Source organism: Acomys minous (genome assembly GCF_964271855.1).
Source record: "Acomys minous genome assembly, chromosome: 6".
Lineage (NCBI taxonomy): Eukaryota > Metazoa > Chordata > Mammalia > Rodentia > Muridae > Acomys > Acomys minous.
The window spans coordinates 61,481,564-61,501,145 of NC_140487.1; the positions used below are offsets into that span (position 1 = coordinate 61,481,564).

The window sequence follows — 19,582 nt, forward strand, 5'->3', positions numbered from 1 at the left end:
GCCTCACCCATATCTGGTTGCAATCCTTGTTCTAAGAATCTCTTGTCTCAGTGTTGTAAAAACGCTGCTCCCCCATTGTCCCCTGATATGCCAGTAACACAACTTAAAGCAAGTCACTGAGCAGGGGAGAGAATAGGGCTGCACTTCCTGCCAGCCAAGGGAGGAGGAAGTAGAAGAGAAAGTAGGGAATTCAGGAGGGACAAGAAGAGAGACCTCAGCAAGGAAAGCTACAAAATGTAAGTATCTCTGGGATGTACCCTGGGAGGAAACCAAATTATCTTAGAGGGTTGAGAATAGATTAATAACTACTCAGTTCTTGTGATGTAAAGCTTGCTAAAATAATATAATAGGAAATCTTGAAAATTTCAGGCAAATGGATGGAAGTAGAAATGATCATCCTCAGTGAGGTAACCCAGACCCAGAAGACATGCATGGTACATACTCACTTATAAGCGGATATTAGCCACCTAATACAGGATAACTACACTACAATACATTGACATAAAGGAGCTAAATAACAAGGAGGACCCTAGGGATGATGCTTAATTCTCATTCAGAAGGGCAAATAGAATAGACACTGGAAATAGTTGAAGAGAAGGAACAGGACAGGAGCTTACCATAGAGGTCCTCTGAAAGACTCCACCCAGTGAGGGGTCGAAGCAGATGCTGAGACTCACAGCCAGACTTTGGGGTGGAGTTCAGGGAGTCTTATGGATGAGTTAGGGGATAGAAGGACCTGGATGGGACAGGAGCTCCGCAAGGGGACCAATGGAGGCAACAAATCTGCGTGGGGGTCAGGGTGCTGCAGAGACTGATGCATCAACCAAGGACCGTGCACGATGAGGACTTAGAACCTCTGCTCAGATGTAGTCGATAGGCAGCACAGTCTCTTTGTGGGTTCCATAGTATGGGGAGTAGGCACTGCCTCTGACATGGACTCTGGTGCTCACTTGTTGATCACTTCCTCCTGGCCACAGAGGAAGAGGATGCAGGCAGTCCAGATGAGCCTTGATAGGGTGAGGTCAGATGATAGAGGAGGAGGGCTCCTCCTTTCTGAGGGCTAGGGGAGGGGAGATGAGGGAGAAAGGGTGGGATCAGGAGGCAACGATGGAGGAGGCTACTATTGGGAGTAGTAGTAGTAGTAGTAGTAATAGTAGTAATAAATCTCAATGTGTGGCACCAGGATGTGGTTATTTCTATTTAACTGTGCTTGTTTTCAGTTTCTTTCTTACAGCTATCACACAAATAATTGAGCCTCTTTTGTATTTGTTTATTAATAAGCTTCATAGCACAATAGCTGAGCAGTTATTTCTCTATTCTTAGCCCTCTAAGCTAGTCTGATTTCCTCCCAGTGTACATCCCAGAGATACTTGTGCTCTGTAGTTTTCATGCTCCAGCTCCTCCGCGGATCTCGTTTTGACTGCTCTCATGGCTCCATCCCCTACTTCCTCCTCTAACTCCTCCTACCCTGGCTGGCAGGAAGTCCAGCTCTATTCTGTCCCCTGCTCAGCAGTTGGCTATAAGTTGCTTTATTAGCATATCAGGGGACAATTGGGGAGCAATGTTTACACTACAGTGAGACAGGAGTTTCTAAAATCAAGGATTGCAACCAGATATGGGGGCTACAGAAATCAGCATTTGAATTACATGATAACCTCATACCTACAACCAGCTATTTTCCCACATCTCAAATGCACTTAAAATGATTTTTGTGCTATTTACATACATATTAAGCCACTTTCACTTTTCATGCAAATCATGTGGTTAGTTGGTCTATGTCAGGAATAAAGCTTTTGAATTATATGAGGAAAAAATAATGAAATGACATACTCTGGCTAGATCAAAGAATGCCTATATTATTTCAGGTTATGTGCCAACTAGGAGTGCCCAAATCAAAGGAGACATCTTAACGTGTAGTTTTTAGGTTTTCAATATTTAACATTTACAATTTTCCAATCGTTATCTTGTTTAGTTCTAATATCTGTTTTGAGTTTTGAGACCTGGCATTGCTACACAGACAGTTCTGGCCTTGAACTCACACCACTCTTCTTGTCTCTGTCCCTCAAGTGATGAGATTTAGGAATCACCATGCCTGGCTTTACTTCTAACATCTTCAAGAGAATTATCGTAACATCTACAGAAGGGGAAGCACATTAACACGAATGTTTGCATTCTTGCCATATGATCTCAATGTGGAGGCTGGCAAAGAGTTCTACAATGTCAAAGAGGATCAAAAACAAATGGGATGCATATCAGTACATCAGGAACCAAGGTTTTCTGCCTAAAAGTTACACTGGTAAATGTTACTTATGTTAGTCATGGAAGAATAGAGCCATCAAACAGCAATAATATTCAATAAAATTTCATATAAAAGTCAATGCAAAGTAATAGCTTATATGGTTCTAACTTATATATGCAAATGTTCTTTTAAGTATTCTGTAAAATGGACCCCTGCCAGCGAAGCAGGTAGGCAGACGGCAGATCTTCACCTCTGCCTCTGTTTCTCCAGACCCAATCTCTCAGTCTCAACCCCAGCTCTGTAACAGGATGCATGGTGTAGCCCTCCCTGAACTCCTGTCCTCACCTCCTGTGTATCCTATAGATCTCCCATTTCTAGCCTCTGTACTCCATATCAACTTCTGCCCACTCATTGCTTTATTCCATCCCCCAATTCCATGAGGGACTCCCTGCTAACCTGAAGGCCACTCGTCCCAGGGAAGCATATAGGCTGACAGCAGATCCCTCACCTTTATTCCTGCTCCTCCAGTCCCAATCTCCCAGGGTCACCCCCAGCTCCGTAGCAGAGCACCTGCTGTGGTCCTCCCTTTTCTCTCTGACCCCATCCCCCAATGGATCACAAATATCTTTTCCAACCTTCCTTCCCCTAACTCATCCCAGGGTCCCAGCCTCCAATACCAGCAGGCATTCCTTGTGAACACACCGGCTGAGCAGGCCAAGAAAACAGCTAAGCTAACTGAAGACGTTCACCACTCCCCCGTCTCCTCCAAACCCAATTCCCAGTCACATTCCTAATTCTTCAACAGGACAATTGCTGCAGCTACCCTTCACCTTCTGCCCATATCTCCTGTGGATTCCATAGACCTGCCAATCCTAACCTCCCTCTCCTACTTGTTACTTTATCCTATCCCCCAATTCCAGCAGGCACTCCCCCTAACCCACAGACCACTCCTGCCAGGGAGGTAGTGGGCTGTGTGTAGATTTCCCCCTCTCCTTCTGTTCCTTTAGATACAAGTCTCCAAGTCTTGTCCCTGGCACAATAGTAGAAGCTTTGCAGTAACCTTTCTTTACTTTCTCTTCCTATTCCAAGGAGATGAAATAGGCAGATCCTGGTTCAGCCCTCTGTTCTCCTACCTCCTGAGAACCCTGTCAGACCACCAGTCTTACCCCATCTATCAGATCCCAGTACCAAGAAACACATTTGACTTGGAACTCCACAATGGCCATAACTATCAAGTCCAAAGAAAATTTCCTACCAGGTAATACACAACCATTACATCCTCTGAAAATCCATAGAGCAGACTAAAACCAAGGAACAAGACATCTAGCCAACAAAGATGAATCCAGAAATCAGCACCTAGACCTATAATCATCCTAATCCCAGATGCCTAGATGATAGTATAAAAACACAGACTTCCAGGGCAATATGTCCCTAGTAGAGCTCAGCTAATCTATTTTACAGTACCTGAACATTACAACATAGCTAAAGTACAGGAAAAAGACCTTAAAACACCTTTATGAATATGATAGAGCTCCTTAAAGAGGAACTAAATAAATCCCTTAAGGAAATCCAGGAAAATACAAATGGTGAAAGAAAATGAATAAAACTGTTCAAGATCTGAAAATGGAAATGGAATTGATAAAGAAAACCCAAACTGAGGGAATTATGGAAATGAAAAATTTAGGAGTTCAAACAGGAACTACAGAGGCAAGTTTCACCAACAGAATATAAGAGATGAAAGAGGCATTGAAAGTACAACAGAAGAAATGGACACATCAGTCAAAGAAAATATTAAATCCAAAAAAACTCCTGACATAAAACATCTAAGAATCTGGGAGACTATGAAAAGACAAAACATAAAAATAATAGGAATAGAGGAAGTTGAAGAATCCCAACTCAAAGGCTCAGAAACTATTTTCAATAAAAGCATAGAAGAAAAATTTCCTAACTTAAAGAAGGAGATTCCTATAAAGGTATAAGAAGCATACAGAATGCAAAATAGATTGGATCATAAAAGAAAGCACCATCACCACATAATAATCAAACACTAAACATACCAAATAAAGAAAGAATATCAAATTCTGCAAGGGAGAAAAAAGTAACATATACTGGTAGACATATTTACACTTGACTTCTTAGCAGATACTCTGCAAGCCAGAAGTTCCTGGACAGATGTGCTGTAGACGTTAAGAGACCACAGATGCCAGGAAAGACTTCTATGCCCAGCAAAACTTTCAATTACTATAGATAGAGAAAATAAGAGAGTCCATGATAAAACCAAATTTAAGAAATGTTTATCTACAAATACAGACCTATAGAGGGTGATAGGAGGCAAACCCCAACCTAAAGAGGTTAAGTACAACCATGAAAACAGAGAGAATAAATAATCTCAGACTATCAGAATCAAAGAAAGGGAAATATGTGCATGCACACACACACACACACACACACACACACACACACACACACACACACACTCAGAGAAAGAGAGGGGGGAGGGAGGGAGAGAGAGAGGAGAGAAAGGGGAGAAAGAGGGGAGGGGAGACAGGGAGAGAGGGAGACAGAGTTTGATTATTAACATTTATTCTCTAAGCACAAGGGCAACTAAGTTTATAAAAGAAACACTACTACAGGTTAAATCACATATTGATCTTCACACACTGATAGTGGGAGATTTCAGTACTGTACTCTCACTAATAGACAGGTGATCCAGACAGATACTAAACAGAGAAATACTAGAGCTAACAGATGTTGTAAACCAAATAGATCTAAAAGTTATCTGTGGACCGTTTTAACCAAACACAAAAGAATATACCTTCTACTCTGCAGGTTGTGGAACTTTCTCCAAAGTTGGCCACATACTCAGGCACAAAGCAAGTCTCAACAAATACAAGAACATTGAAATAACTCCCTGTGTCCTATGAGACCACCATTAAAGTCAGATACTACCAGTAACAGAAACACCAGAAAGCTTACAAACTCATGGAAACTGAACAACTCTCTACTTAATGAAAAAATAAGTCAAGACAGAAATAAAGACATTAAAATTTTTTTAGAATTCAGTGAAAAAGTATACATAGCATACCCAAACTTATGGGACACAATTAAAGTAGTGTTAAGAACAAAGTTCATTCCACCAAATGCTTACATTTAAATAATGGAGAGCTCTCATATTAGCAACTTAAAACCATACCTGAAAGCTCTAGAACAAAAACCACACCCAAGAGTAGATGGCAAGAAATAACCAAACTGAGGGCTGAAATCTACAAAACAGAAACAGAGAACAATACAAAGAACCAATGAAACAAAAAGTTGATTCTTTGAGAAAGTCAATAAGATTGATAAACCCTTATCCAAATTAACTAAATGGCATACAGAGAATATCCAAATTAACAAACTCAGAAATGAAAAGGGGGACAAGGTAATGGACACTGAGCAAAACTAGAGAGTCATAAGGAAATACTTTAAAAACCTGTATTTCATCAAGTTGGAAATTATAAAAGAAATGCATAGTTTTATTAATAGATACTACTTACTAAAGTTAAAGATCAGATAAACAATTTTAAATGGACATATAATACCTAGTAAAATAAATAGAAGCAGTCATTAAAAGTTTCTTAACCAAAAAAAGCCCAGGGCCAGATATATGATTTTAGTGCAGAATTCTACCACATTTTCTTTTCTTTTCTTCTCTTCTCTTCTCTTCTCTTCTCTTCTCTTCTCTTCTCTCTCTCTCTCTCTCTCTCTCTCTCTCTCTCTCTCTCTCTGTGTCAAGATTTATTTGTTTGTTTGTTTGTTTGCTTATTATGTATACAATACTCTGTCTACATGTATACTTGCAGACCAGAAGAGGGCATCAAATCACATTATAGATGGTTGTGAGCCACCATGTGGTTGCTGGGAATTGAACTCAGGATGTCTGGAAGATCAGTCAGTGTTCTTAACCTCTGAGCCATCTCTCCAGCCCCTGGATTTTCAAAGAAGAGTTAACACCAATATTCCTCAAATTATTCCACAGTATATAAAGACTTGTATAACAAAAACTTCAAGTCTTCGAAGAAAGAAATTGATGAAGATATTAGAAGGAAAGATGTCCCATGATCATGGACTGGTAGGATTAACATAGTGAAAATAAACATACTACCAAAAGCAAGCTACAGATTCAATGCAATCCTCACCAAAGTTCCAATACAATTCTTCACAGATCTTCAAAGGACAATTCTCAACATTATATGGAAACACAAAATACTCAGGATAGATAAAATAACCCTAAATAATAAAAGAGCTGTGTGAGGTCTCAAGATTCCTGATCTCAAGTTATACTACAAAGCTATGGTAATAAAAACAGCATGCTATTGACATAAAACCAGATACATTGATCAGTGGAATTGAATTGAAGACTGACCCATAAACCTGCCACCTACAGACACTTGATTTTTGATACAGAATCCAGAAATACACACTGAAAAAAAGCATGCTCAACAAATGGTGCTGGTCAAACTGAATCTCTGTATGTAGAAGAATGCAAATAGATTTATATTCATCACTCTGCAAAAACTCAAGTCCAAGTGTATCAAAGACATCAACATAAAATCGACACACTCAGCCTGAGAGAAGAGAAGTGGGGAATAGCCTTGAATACATTGACATAGGAGAAGATCTTCTGATCAGAACACTGATAGATGGGCACTAAGGTCACTAATTATTAAGTGGGACCTCCAGAAATGGAAAAGCTTCTGGAAGGCAAAGGGCACCATCATTTATACAAAGTTGCAGCCTACAGAATGGGGAAAATATACATTACCAAATCCAGATCTGATAGAGGGCCAATATCCAAAATAAAGAAAGAATTGAAGACGTTAGATATCAAAAAACCCAATTATAAAGTGGGATACAGACCAAAAGAGAGAAATCTCAATAGAGCAATCTCAAATGGCTGAAAAACACTTAAAGAATTGTTAAGCACTCTTAGACACCAGGAAAATGCAGATCAAAACTACTTTGTGATTCCATCTTAGATCTGTCAGAATGGTGAAGATAAGTAATACAAGTGATATAGCTCGTGCTGGTGAGGATGTGGAACAAGATGAACACTCATTTGCATGTGTGTGTGACCTCTGAAAGGATCCCCAGTGGGTAGGCAACTGGCCTTTTGGGAATGCTTAGCCATTAGAACTGCTTGACTCTATGACCTTCAGTGTCAGTTGCCTTTTGGACTTCTGGGAACAATAGAGGATATAGAAGAGCCAACAGAGGCTGAGAGAGATTGAGTAGTGTCAGAGGAGAGTTGAGCTAGGAGTAGGGTTAGAGCAGAGAGTTAGTGCAGGAAGAAAGAAGATTGAATAGGCTAGAAAAGAGAAGGGAGATGCAGAAAAGAGATTGAGCCAGGAGAAGCTCAATCTTCCTCAAGGTCCTTCTGTACCACTCTTGGGCACATACTCAAAAGGACCCTTCCATCCTACTACAGAAACCCTTGCTCAACTATGTGCCATTGCTGTTCTGTTCACAATATCCAGAAATTGGAAACAACCTAGATGTCCCTGAACTGAAGAATAGACAAAGAAAATACTCCATTTACACAATGGAGTATTAGTCAGCTGATAAAAAATAATGGCATAATGAAATTTGCATGCAAATAGATAGAACTAGGAAAAAAATCATCCTTAGGTAACCCATATCCAGAAAGAAAAATATGGTATGTATTCACTTATATTTGGATATTAGCCTTGAAATAAATGATAACCAAGCTACCATCTATAGACCTGGAGAGGTTAGGCATAGAGGAAGGGAGGAAATGGACACATGGATCTTCCTGGGAAGAGGAAATAGAATAGATTTTATGGGTTGACTGGATCTGGGGGGGGGGCAGAACAGGAGGATCGTGTGGGAAGGGGAAGGAGGGGTGGGATTGAGGGAGGGAATGAGGGGAGAGACATAATTGAAGAATTTGAGGGATGGTATGGGAACCTAGTGCAAATATTTGGATGTGAGGTCTCCTATTGAAGCCTTCAGATAATGAGGGTGACAGAAGCCCTACTGTTCATCTCTTGTCACCAAATGAAGCTCCCAGGGCTGGAAGTGTGTTTTCTTCAGTTGAGTTGTTGGTCAAAGGGGTTGCATGAAAATCTCTAAATGGCCCAGGCTGTTGCCAAGACAATAGGTTGCTCTCCACAAACGGAGAGAAAGACAATATGTGCACAACTCATTGACCATGGAGAGGTAGAGCTTTTGCCTGAATAGAACCATCACCCCCATGCTCTACTATCTATGACATGGTAAGGTACTCTGCAGACTACCAAAAGAGGAAAACAAACACCAACCCCATCACAAACCTTTCATCTACACCCTTTCCTGTCTACTAAATATGCTAGGGCAGTGGCAACACAAACCTTGTAGGAGTAATCAAATGATGTCCGATTTGACTTAAGGCCCACTCTATAGATAGAACTATTACTACCTAGTGCTTGGGTGACCAAGATCTAGTGTCTAGATAGCCAGAGACCTAGGGTAAAATCAAATACCACTGACCTAAAAAAATTGTAACAATAAAATGACTCCTAATGACAACCTGATATACTCATGTATTGGTGCCTTATTCAGCCATCATTAGAGATGCTTTTTGCTGCAGCAGATGAGAACAAAGACAGAGACACTTAATATGACATGAGAGAGAGAGACAGAGAGAGACAGAGACAGAGACAGAGAGACAGAGACCTTGGAACACAGCTCTAAATGGAATGTATTCATCAAATCCCTCCACTCAGGCTTAGGGATCCCCACTGAAGAGGAGGAAGAAATAGTGGGGGGACACACAGAGGACTGAGGACACCAGGAGAACAAGGCCTCTCGGATAACTGAGCAAAGCTCATATGAACTCACAGAGACTAAGGCAGCAAGCACAGAGTCTGCACACGTCTGCCCCAGGTCCTCTGCATATTTACTATAGTTTTCAGTCTAATACTTTTATGGGACTCCTGAAAATGTAAATAAGTAGGTCCCTGCTTCTTGTGCCTTCACTTGAGGTTCTTCTATTTTTCTGTTAGCTAGTCTTATCCAACTTTGATATGATGGCTTTTGCTTTATCTTACCTTATTTTATTTTGTTATGTTTTGCTATCCCCTAGAACCCTGTTATTTTCTTAGGAGAGACAGAAAGGGAGTAGATCCAGATGAGAGAGGAGGTGGGGGGCAACTGAGAGGAGGAGGAGAGAGGGGAAACTTTATTCAGATAAAAAGAAAGATTAAAAAAATATAAAAAGGAAGAGAAAGTTTAATTAAGTGCCAATGAATATATTGTCCATAAGACAGCATAAAGCCATCTATTTCTTGGCTTTAAATTATTATTGTTAGTATTATTATCATCGTTATTATTGTGGTGTATATGTGCATGTGTGTGTATGTGCATGTGTGTGTGTGTGTGTGTGTGTGTGTGTGCATGTGTGGGCATGTGGGCATATGTCATTGTGAGTGTGTGGAGGTCATAGGACAACCCTCAGGAGTAAGTTTTTCCAATGCACCATGGAAGTGGGGATTGAATTTATACTCAAGCTCGGTGGCAAGTGCCTTACTTATCCTTTGAGCCAATCTCACCAGCCCTTGCCTGTCTTTCCTGAATAAAGCTTGGGTCCTGGTTAAGATAGGCTTGATGTGCTCAACAGTATGTAACGTGTAAGGTGTGCCCGGTACTGTACAAAGCCCGAGGATTCTGCCTGCCAGCCACTGTGAGGTAACCAACCCTATGTAATCCAAGTCTGATAGACAGCATAACAGGCGGGAACAGCATGCTGTCACTTTCCTAGGGAGGGTCGCTTTTAAAAATGCCCTCTAGCATTTATTGCTAAGGCCACATGCATCTTCCTCATCAATCTCTGAGTGTGACATCCGCCAGTACTCAAAGGAGGCAGGGTTTCTGCTCTTTCTTTGCAGCTGAATTTCCCAGCAGCTGGCAGAGTCTGGTGAGGTGGGCACGCTGCACAGGCCCCGCTGAGCACCACCCCACTTGCCACTCCGGTTGGTGACACTGCAACTGTTTCCTGCTCTTTGCCTTGACAGGTATCTGTATGGAGCCCCATCCAGAGAGTCTGGTGACAGCTCCTCTCCTTGATCTTCAGGCTTGGTTCCCAGGGAGACCTCCTTATGTCATGTTTTATTCATGGTGTCTCCAAGGCTGCCTTTTTTTTCCACTGTAAAAGTCAGTGCTAAGGGTGGGAGCAGTAAATGAACCTGAAAGAAAACTTGAGGGTAATAATCAAACCACCTGCTTGTGTTCTGAAAAGCTACTGCCAGAGCCTTAGGTTTTGAGGGAAAAGTGAATATTGAGGATTTTTTTTTAAAGGAAATACTTCCATAAAGCAAGAGAAAGAAAACTCCAGTACTGTTATCTGATTGTACTGGAGTCATGAAAAAAGTAGGCCAGAGAGAGACCAAAATATCTTTTGCATGGAAATAAGACAAACTTCAGATACCTTAGACCAGTGGTTCTCAACCTGTGGGTCATGACCTCTGAAAACACAGATGTTTACATTATGATTCATAACAGATCAAAATTATAATTATGAAGTGGCAAAGAAGATAAGTTTATGGCTGGTGATGACCACAACATGAGGAACTGTATTCAAGGACTGCAGCAGTAGGAATGTTGAGACCCACTACATTAGACTGTAGCCAGGAAAAATGATGCAATGGATGAAAAAGCAGCCTGAAAGATGCTCAAATGATAGGTAAGAAAAGAGGCAAGAGGCCATGAAGATTATAGAGTCAATATTTATTCTGCTTCTCCTTAAAAGATTTCTCTACCATAACTGCCATTGTCTTTCCTCAGGGTAACTATCTTTATCTCCACATCTGCGACCTTGGGGGCCAACCAACCTTAGACCAGAAGTATTTGAGAACAAGGCTGTGCCTGTCTTGAGTGTGTACACGTTTTCCTGTCTTTTATTCCTTTGTACAGCATAGCAACTGTTTGCACAGAGGTTATGTTGTATGGAGTTGGTAAGGAATAGAGAGATGACTGTAAGTGTGGAGATAGGTATGTAGCGGTGCTGTGCAAATCCTATAAGGGACTTGAACATCTTCAGATTTGGGTGTCTATGAGGGGTTATGGAGCAAATTCCTCATGAATACCAAATTATAGCTGTGTATATCTTTAAACTACATTAGTTAAACATTTTGAGTAGAAAATATATTTCTACACCTGCCTCAATTCTCCCAAAGAATCATAGTTTAGGACTGTAGCTACCTCGGAGGCCAAGGCAGGAAAATCACAAGCTCAGGGTCAGCTGGGGCAACTTTGTTTTAAGTGTGTGTGTGTGTGTGTGTGTGCGCGTGTGTGAGCACGTGCGTTACATGTTACATATGTGCAGATGCCCACAGATGCCAGAAGAGGGCATCAGATCTCCAGAAGTTAGAGTTACCACATTCTGAACCTAATGTGGGTGCTGGAAACTGGCCTCAGGGTCTCCACAAGAGCAGCCAACTGCTCTTAATCACTGAGGCATGTCTTCAGCCCTTAACCCCAGGAAGCTTAATAAGATCCTGTCACATAATAAAAAGTAAGTAGATGGCTGGGGATATAGTTCAGTTGCAGAGGGCTTGACTTCGCATGCGCAAGACCCCAGGTCTGATCCACAGTTTTATAAACTAAACCCCATTAAATATTGCCCCACAAATCAATGGTCAAGCATTATTAGATAGAGAGACGATAACATTATGATGATTTTCTACGGTGACGTGTTTGTACACATATCTGTACCTTGAGAATTATGGTCTTCTCATGCCGGGTGATGTTAACACTGTGTGGCTGTCCATTGGCCATGTTCCTGTGGTCTATGTCGATATTGTATGGCTCTCTGGTTCCTCCCAGGTTGTACCGGATCTGCAGGTTTCCTATGGGAGGGAATGAAAGAGATCTAGTGCTTTTTTGCTGGAGGTTTATTTCAACATCAACTTACCGACTGCTGCAGTTCCAGTTTCACATAGACCCTGTTCCCTCCATGCCCATAGGGACTGTTCCAGTCTTGAATTTGGACCCAGCACCCAGGGGCCTGGGCTAACAGCAGCAGACTCACACATGCTCATTACTTGTCCATGACAAACCTCAGGGATCATTAACATCAAGTTGAAGCAGGGGATGGTTATGAATGCTCTGAGTGGGGACGGTGCGGGAAATGAAGACAGGGGACAGATATCCATATGGTACTGTGGAGATTCCTACAGGCCAGCAAAATGCTACATGGAATACAAATAAATCCTGAGTGCAAGGATTGTCTTGCTCCACCAGTAAAGTGTGACATTTGGCATATAAAGGAATAATGAGCCTTCAATATTAAAAATAAATATAATTTGCAAAAGATAAGTTGCATGGGATTTCAAGAGGCTCCACTGAGACCAAAGAGACAAAGTAATGAATAGTATTCAAGGTTCAGGATTAATCAAATGCAATTTAAGGACAAGATAGATGTCCCAGGTCCCCGAACCCTCCCAGTGATAGCTCACTTTGCCTTTCCCATCTCTCTCTGCATAATGAGTACAACTTTATCTATTATTTATGATATTTACATGATATTAATTTTTTAAATTATTTTAAACTCAAACAGGCTTCATACATTTAATAACATTTGACATCTAAAAGGTTAAAGATGCATCCAGCAATCTCTAGCAGGAGTTTGAGTAACTTGTCGTTGGTGGATTCTTTGTTCTCTCTCAGTTTTCTTTTAGAGAAAATAGCTGATGTTCTAGCTTTAAATTATAAGATAAAAAAAAACTCCAGTAATCAAAACTATAAAGTAAACAAACACAAACAAACAAAAGGAATAAGGAGCTAGAGAAACAATTCGGCTGATAAAGGTATGTACAATTCTTGCGGAGGTCCTGAATTTCGTTCCTGGCACCCACAAGGGGTAGCTCATCACCAGCCCCTGGGAATCTGACGCCCTTGCTCTCTTCTAGACTCGGCAGGCATTGTGCTAACACATGCCCATACACTTCCACACACAGACACATAATTAAAAATAAATCTTAAAAAATTTCACGCAAAACTTCACTATCTAGAAAGAACTAACTGCTCTAGCCATCTTGGCAGACTCTGCTGTAGACGTTTCTCACGCAAGCATTTAACACATGTATGTAACTTGAGTGTAATGATTTCAACTGCCATCCTGCCATATTTAGGCATTCTAGCACTGTACACGCCATTCAAAACGTAACACCCTGTTTCTGCCGTTGAAGGAAACATTTGAGAATATAATCAAGAATTAATTGCATTTCCTATTTTCGTTTTCTGAACAAAATTCAATAAACCACTCTTTTCAAATTTTTATCCTCACATCTTATCTTAAATTTCTTTGCTGTGACATTTCCACCAAGCATTTCTGATGTTTGTTTTCTAAATGTGTTTATATCCACTAATCCTTTTCCATCTCAGGAGCCACACAGATTCTACTAGAGGAGATAGTCCACTCTGTGTGGCCAGTCCCTGCCCCATTCACCATAGCCCTGCCTTCTCCCATCTTCTGACTGTACTGAGGCTACTCTCGCCAGGGTCTGAAGACCTTGGAAAGGCCCTTTGCACTGATCTGTACCTTTCTGCTGGACGTGAGATCTACATTGGGCTTCCAGCATCTACTGTGTGAGTTTCTCACTCATTTCTGGCTTTTTCACTGTCACAGTCCTTTACCACCCCCCTTTTCTGTATCCACGCCCACTTTTATAGTCATGTAGTTAGACTTATTGTTTCAGGAACATGCACATCAGACCCCAAATCTGGAATCCAGCCAAACTTCTATCCTGCTCTGACTCTTTCCAACCTTCAGCTGAATGCTTCTGCTTGGATGCCCCTTTGGCACCTTGGGCATGACATTGGCCCTCTACCTCACCATCACTTCATGCACCTTGTTGAATGGTTACTTCACACTTCCATTAGTCTTGCCACAGGCCTGGAGAAGTAAAGAGGTCTACACCCGCTATCTTCATTAACCTTTTTCTCTCATACCTAGTGTTGGGGTGTTGGAAGGGATTGGGGTGGAGAAGGAAGGTAGTGGCAGTAAATATCCCAGGTAAAATAGAGTTTAAAAAACTAGTGTCGATAGCTAGTCATTACTCCTGTGACTTCTCCATAAAAGGGGAAATTTCTCGCTCCTTTTCCCTTACCCAGGCTCTTCCTTTTCTGCCTTACACTCCATTCTTGCCATACGACACACTTTAGGTTTCCATTTCGCTCATTTCTCTGTCTTGTGTTTCAGTGAGAGAGCTCTGTGAGAGCAACAGTTTTCATTTCTGCTTCTTGTGGCCTTATACGCCGTGACTAGGACGGTCTGGTTAGTGGGCACTTGTTGTCTCTGCCTATGAATGGCCTCCTTGCTTTTGTGCTTTCTTCCCAACATTTTCTTTGCAAACCAGAGAGATCTTTTCAAAAACACATAGCTGGTTATTTCACCACTTCATTTAAAATCCTTCAATGCCTTTCAGTTGCTCACAGGATGCGGGCTTATTTCTAACGTAGCTGTGGAGTTTTGTCCCTAGAGCTGTGCTTGCTGCTTTACTTGCAAATCATAACACTTTCTCTCTTATGCCCAAGCTACCCTGGACTCTTCCTATTCTCTAGACGATTCCATTCCCTTCCTACCTCTGCTCCCTCTGGCCAAGCTGTTCAGTGTTCATTCACTTCCCCTTACTGTTTCCCTGATCTCTCCTTCATCCTACTAGAACAAAAAACAATCATATTTGTATATAAGGGGATCATTAATCAGGTGCTTGGTAATGCAGAAAAGTCAGATTGTCTTGGGTGAGGTGTGTGTGTGTGTGTGTGTGTGTGTGTGTGTGTGTGTGTGTGTATGTTTGTGTATATATATGTGTGTGTGTATATATGTGCATGTGTATGTGTGTGTGTGCGGGCGTGTGTGCCCTTGTACATGTGACCCTAAGTATGTGAAGGACAGACATCGGCCTGAGTATATTCCTTATTTGCTTTCCATCTTCATTTTGAGGCAGAGTCTCACTGATCTGCAGCCACTCACTCAGCTATACTGGCTGCCTCTGCCTGACTGCCTTTGGTTTACCCGGCATGCCCTGCGGGTGATGCAAGCTCCAGTTTAGACAATAGAGCTCTTAGATACGCAGCTGTGTGTGCTCACTGTCCATTTATTCATTTCTTTGGAACAAATGTATTTAGTGTCTGGGCAAAGCACAGCTTTCCTAAAGCCTCAGAGTGAGCTGTCTGTCTGACTACAGGTGCAGAGTGGAATTCCGCTGCTGACAAACTGTCCCAGATCCCCAGCAGGGTCAGGGGCTGTGTGTGGATCTGGTGAAAGAAAGGCAACTTCCTTGTGGGATGCAGGTCAGAGGAGCTGGTAATGAGGCAAAACCTCAGCATGTCTCTCAGCACTGTTCAGCAGTGGCCCCTTTTGTTTGCCACCTCTAGTAAGTTATTTTCATCTTTTTTAATGGATTCCTTGGGCTTTGTAAATATGATTTAAAATTCTAGTAAGTGCTTCACATAATGTTAACAGAAATTATCTGCTCTGAGAAAAAAGGATGAGCTGCAACTCTAAATGTATAGGTAGCGACTATCTATAAACAATTATGGTAACATTCAAGTAATAACATTTAAATGATGCATTTATCCCTTTCAAAGAATGGCAGAAGAAGACCGCTAAGTGATGGTAGTGAGACTGTTAATATTTACCCATTAAAGTAAAATATTATTCAAATAGGGAGACACTTCCCTTCTTTTAGCTCATGTTCATCTCCCAAGTGAATTAAAGCCATTATAAGGAATTGCTCTTTTATTGGTTGTGGCAAATCACATGCTTAGCAGATTTACTATCTCCTGAACATCAACAAATACTAACAGGGCACCTATTGTATGTAAGGCAGGAAATGTAGTGCTGGGAGCTGTGCATCTCTCTGGAAAGACAGGGCATATTTATAGTGGAGACAGATAACAATACCTTAAGTGCCAAACAAATGAAACTGAAAGTAAGTGTAATTAGAATTTGAAGCCAGAAGTCATCAGAAAGAGGTGAGGGTTGGTCAGGGCTTATAGTGGAAGGCACGGAGGTGTACACTACAGAGGAAAGTGAGAGGGGCCAGGTTATGGGGTGCTGTGAGCATGAGAGCTGAGCACAGGTGGCCCCTGAGTCTTATTAACCATGGGCTTCTTCAAATTGTAGAGTGTGGATGCATAAAATGAACCGGCAGATTCTGGCTAGAGTACCTACTAACCCTTATATGGTCCTTTGAATGAGAATGGCCTCCCTAGGTTCATATGTTTGACTACTTGGTCCCCAGGTTGTGGAATTGTTTGGGAAAGATTAGAAGGCGTGGGACTTGTTATAGGAGGTATGCTACTGAGGGGCAGGGGTGCTCTGAGCTTCCATTCCCAATGTACTCTCTCTCTCTGCTTCCTGTTTGTGGATTGGGATATGAGTTCTAAGAATCTGCTCCACCACCCTGCCTGCTTGCTGCCATGCTCTTTGCCATGATGGTGATGGTGATGACGATGATGATGATGATGATGGTGGTTGTGGTGGTGGTGGTGGTGGTGGTGGACTCCTTTCCCTCTGGAATTGTAAGACCCAAATAAACCCTTTTCCTATAAGTTGCCTCAGTCGTGGTGTTTGTCACAGCAATAGAAAAGTAACTAAGACACCTTACCTTATATGTATTTGCCCATTAATCCATTGAAAGAGACAGCATTTGTCAGATCAGGAAACGGAAGTATGAGCTATTAATGGATCATTTAAGGCAGCAGCCAAAAGGAGAACCAGCGTTTGAATCTAGCTAGGTCCTACTCCCAGAAGACTGATGAGTTACAACTGGAAGGTTGTGGGATTCATCTTTCATGCTTTATCCCGTGTGTGTCACCAACTGATGGCTAATAGGACTACAACACAGTGTGCCCACTAAGCAATATCTTTGTAAGGGAAGGCTGCCCTGCCTTGGGGGGTGGGGGGAAGGCATAAGCCACTGAAGCACAGCAAAGGAAGAGACCTGAGTCTGACAAGGTGCCAGGGCTATGGCTACCATCATTCCTCAGCAGATATACAAGAGGTGGACAGCTGGTGTCTCTGGTGAGGGCCTGTAAACACAACTCCATCATTTACTCTGCGCCATTCAGGTGTGTTTACTTTCCGTGGTGTCACAATGTGAGAAATATCAGGCGCCTGAGTTAAACGAGGTTTGCTTTGGAGTGCAGTAGTGGGAACAAAGGGAATGAACAGGTCACCATGAGGGTCGGCGGCGCTACAGGAATCACTTGCCTGCGTGGGCTACAAGATCAGGAAAGATAGACAATCATTTGGGGATGGTAAGCACGGTCTCTGAGAGGCAGTGATAGCTATCAGGACAAGGAGGGTCCAGGAAGGCTGAGTCTGAGAAATAGTGAAAGGGCTCTTGATATGTGAAGTCTGATGAAGCCAGGATATTTAGTTCAGGCTCTTAAATCATTTGTTTCGTTCATCCCTGTATGTTGGCATCCATAGACCTTACTGGTGGTCTTGTCTTTTTCTTCCTTCCTTCGCTCCTCCTTTCTTTCTTTTATTCCCTGAATTCTTTCTTCAAACTTTTTTTTTTAACTCTAAATTTCAGTTACAGATGTGGCATTTGGAATGTGGAAAAGCTACATTTCCCCCCAACACTTTTTAAGGATGGCTTACCAAAACCCACAGAGAAAATGTCTGGCTTTGTTTCCCAAATACATCCAGTTTGTTGTGTGGATGCTTGCAATGGGGAGCACCCAGCCTGGATTCAGACACCTGCGTCCAGAGATTCCTCCCCCCCCCCACTTACCCTTCAGCAGCTGATTGTGCAAGACTCCTAACCTTTATGCACCCCAGCTCTGCCATCCAGAGGAAGGGATGAGGATTATGTGTGCCCCATAGCGTTCTGAAGCTCGTCGGAATCAATGCATCTAAAGCACTCAGCAGAGTGCTGTACATAGGGGAGCACCACTAACTGCCGACCATTACCATAGAATCAAAAGCTTTTTCATGATAAATGCCCCACAGGAGCACCATGCATGTTGTGTGGACAGAGGCAACACGCATGTGAATTACCACGTATATAGCTGGGAAGCAGATGTTAAGCAAGGAAGTGACAGGATCAGACAGCACAGTGCCCACTAGAACATGCTCATCAGATTCTTGACACTCTCAAGGTGAGCGCTTCCTCTTGCGAGACTGAGAAGCCACAGGCTGTCTGTCCACTTGGAGGCTGGTACACTAGGGAGATCATCAGTGGATTAAATAGCCCACTGAGCCTGATCTGGGCCAGTAATTGCCTGAGCCCCAGAAGCATGGGAGTTGAGCACTCTTCTCTCTTGCGCACTTGCCTTCTGATTTTACTTACTTATTTATTTTTTATTAGAAAAGTGACACATACTCAAAGTGAGCATCTGACATGCACAGAATGGTGTCACTTGGGAGAAACAAGTCATGCACATCTAATCACAGTCTGTGCTCATGCTGTCACTCTTTTGATTTATCCGTGTTTGTTTTATAGAGCTAAGTTGATCATATACATTCAAGGCTGCACCTTGTCGCCCCTTAGTGTAGCCTTATATTATATGAACTGCCCCTATGTCTTTAATGACTTTTCACAAGCATTATTTTAATGGACATATGATGGCTCATAAAATAATAGCTCCCTCTTATACTGCTTTATTAAAGTGGATTTTCTAGGTCCTTTCCAGTTCTTATTTACGTAAACTACCACAATGAGCATCTTTATGCTGAAGATTCTGATTTGGGGCTTTTAAAAAATTAATAAATTCTGAAAGGGAAAACTCTGGGGCTCTGGAACATATAATTTTCTTTCATCTTTTTTTTTAACTGACAGTGCATTGCCCAGAGAGTATATTTGAAAATTCATAATTTTCCAAATATTTAGCTCAACTGTGATAATAATTTAGATCTCATAGGAGAAAATCTTGTTCTCCAAGATGATCCAAGATTTGAATATCCATTAAAAAGCAAGAAGAGAGATGGCCAATAGGACAGAAAGCTTCTGTATTTTTAACTCACAAACTCCATAGGAAATGAGTTAAAGAGATATACACATATTTATATATGTAAAAGTAATTTTATTTTCCTGCCCCAATTGTTGTCTTGGAGGATTACTGTCTCTTCTGCTAACCTAGGCCTAGTCCCGGAAGCTTCTAGCCTCCGTACAATCTAACCTAGGCCTAGAATGTTCTCAGCTTCTGAGACTGCTTAATAAGCTCACCCTTACCTGCCCTTTTTGAGCTCTGGGCTGGCTGATTCAACTCAGCTGTTCTGGCTCAAACTCCTCTCCCAGCTGATTTATTTAATCTAGTTTGTCTCTCTGCTTGGAATTTCTCAGATCGGCC

At 41.8% G+C, this 19,582-nt stretch overlaps 1 protein-coding gene across 1 annotated transcript in view; it reads right to left on the reverse strand.

Moving 5' to 3' along the window:
- The window catches only part of CNTNAP2 (contactin associated protein 2), a 2,010,562-nt gene that overhangs the window by 165,469 nt on the left and 1,825,511 nt on the right, over positions 1–19,582 (reverse strand). The window contains exon 20 of the mRNA XM_084788077.1: positions 11,990–12,123. Within this exon, the coding sequence (XP_084644203.1) occupies positions 11,990–12,123 (134 nt within the window). The remainder of the gene's footprint in view (positions 1–11,989; positions 12,124–19,582) is intronic.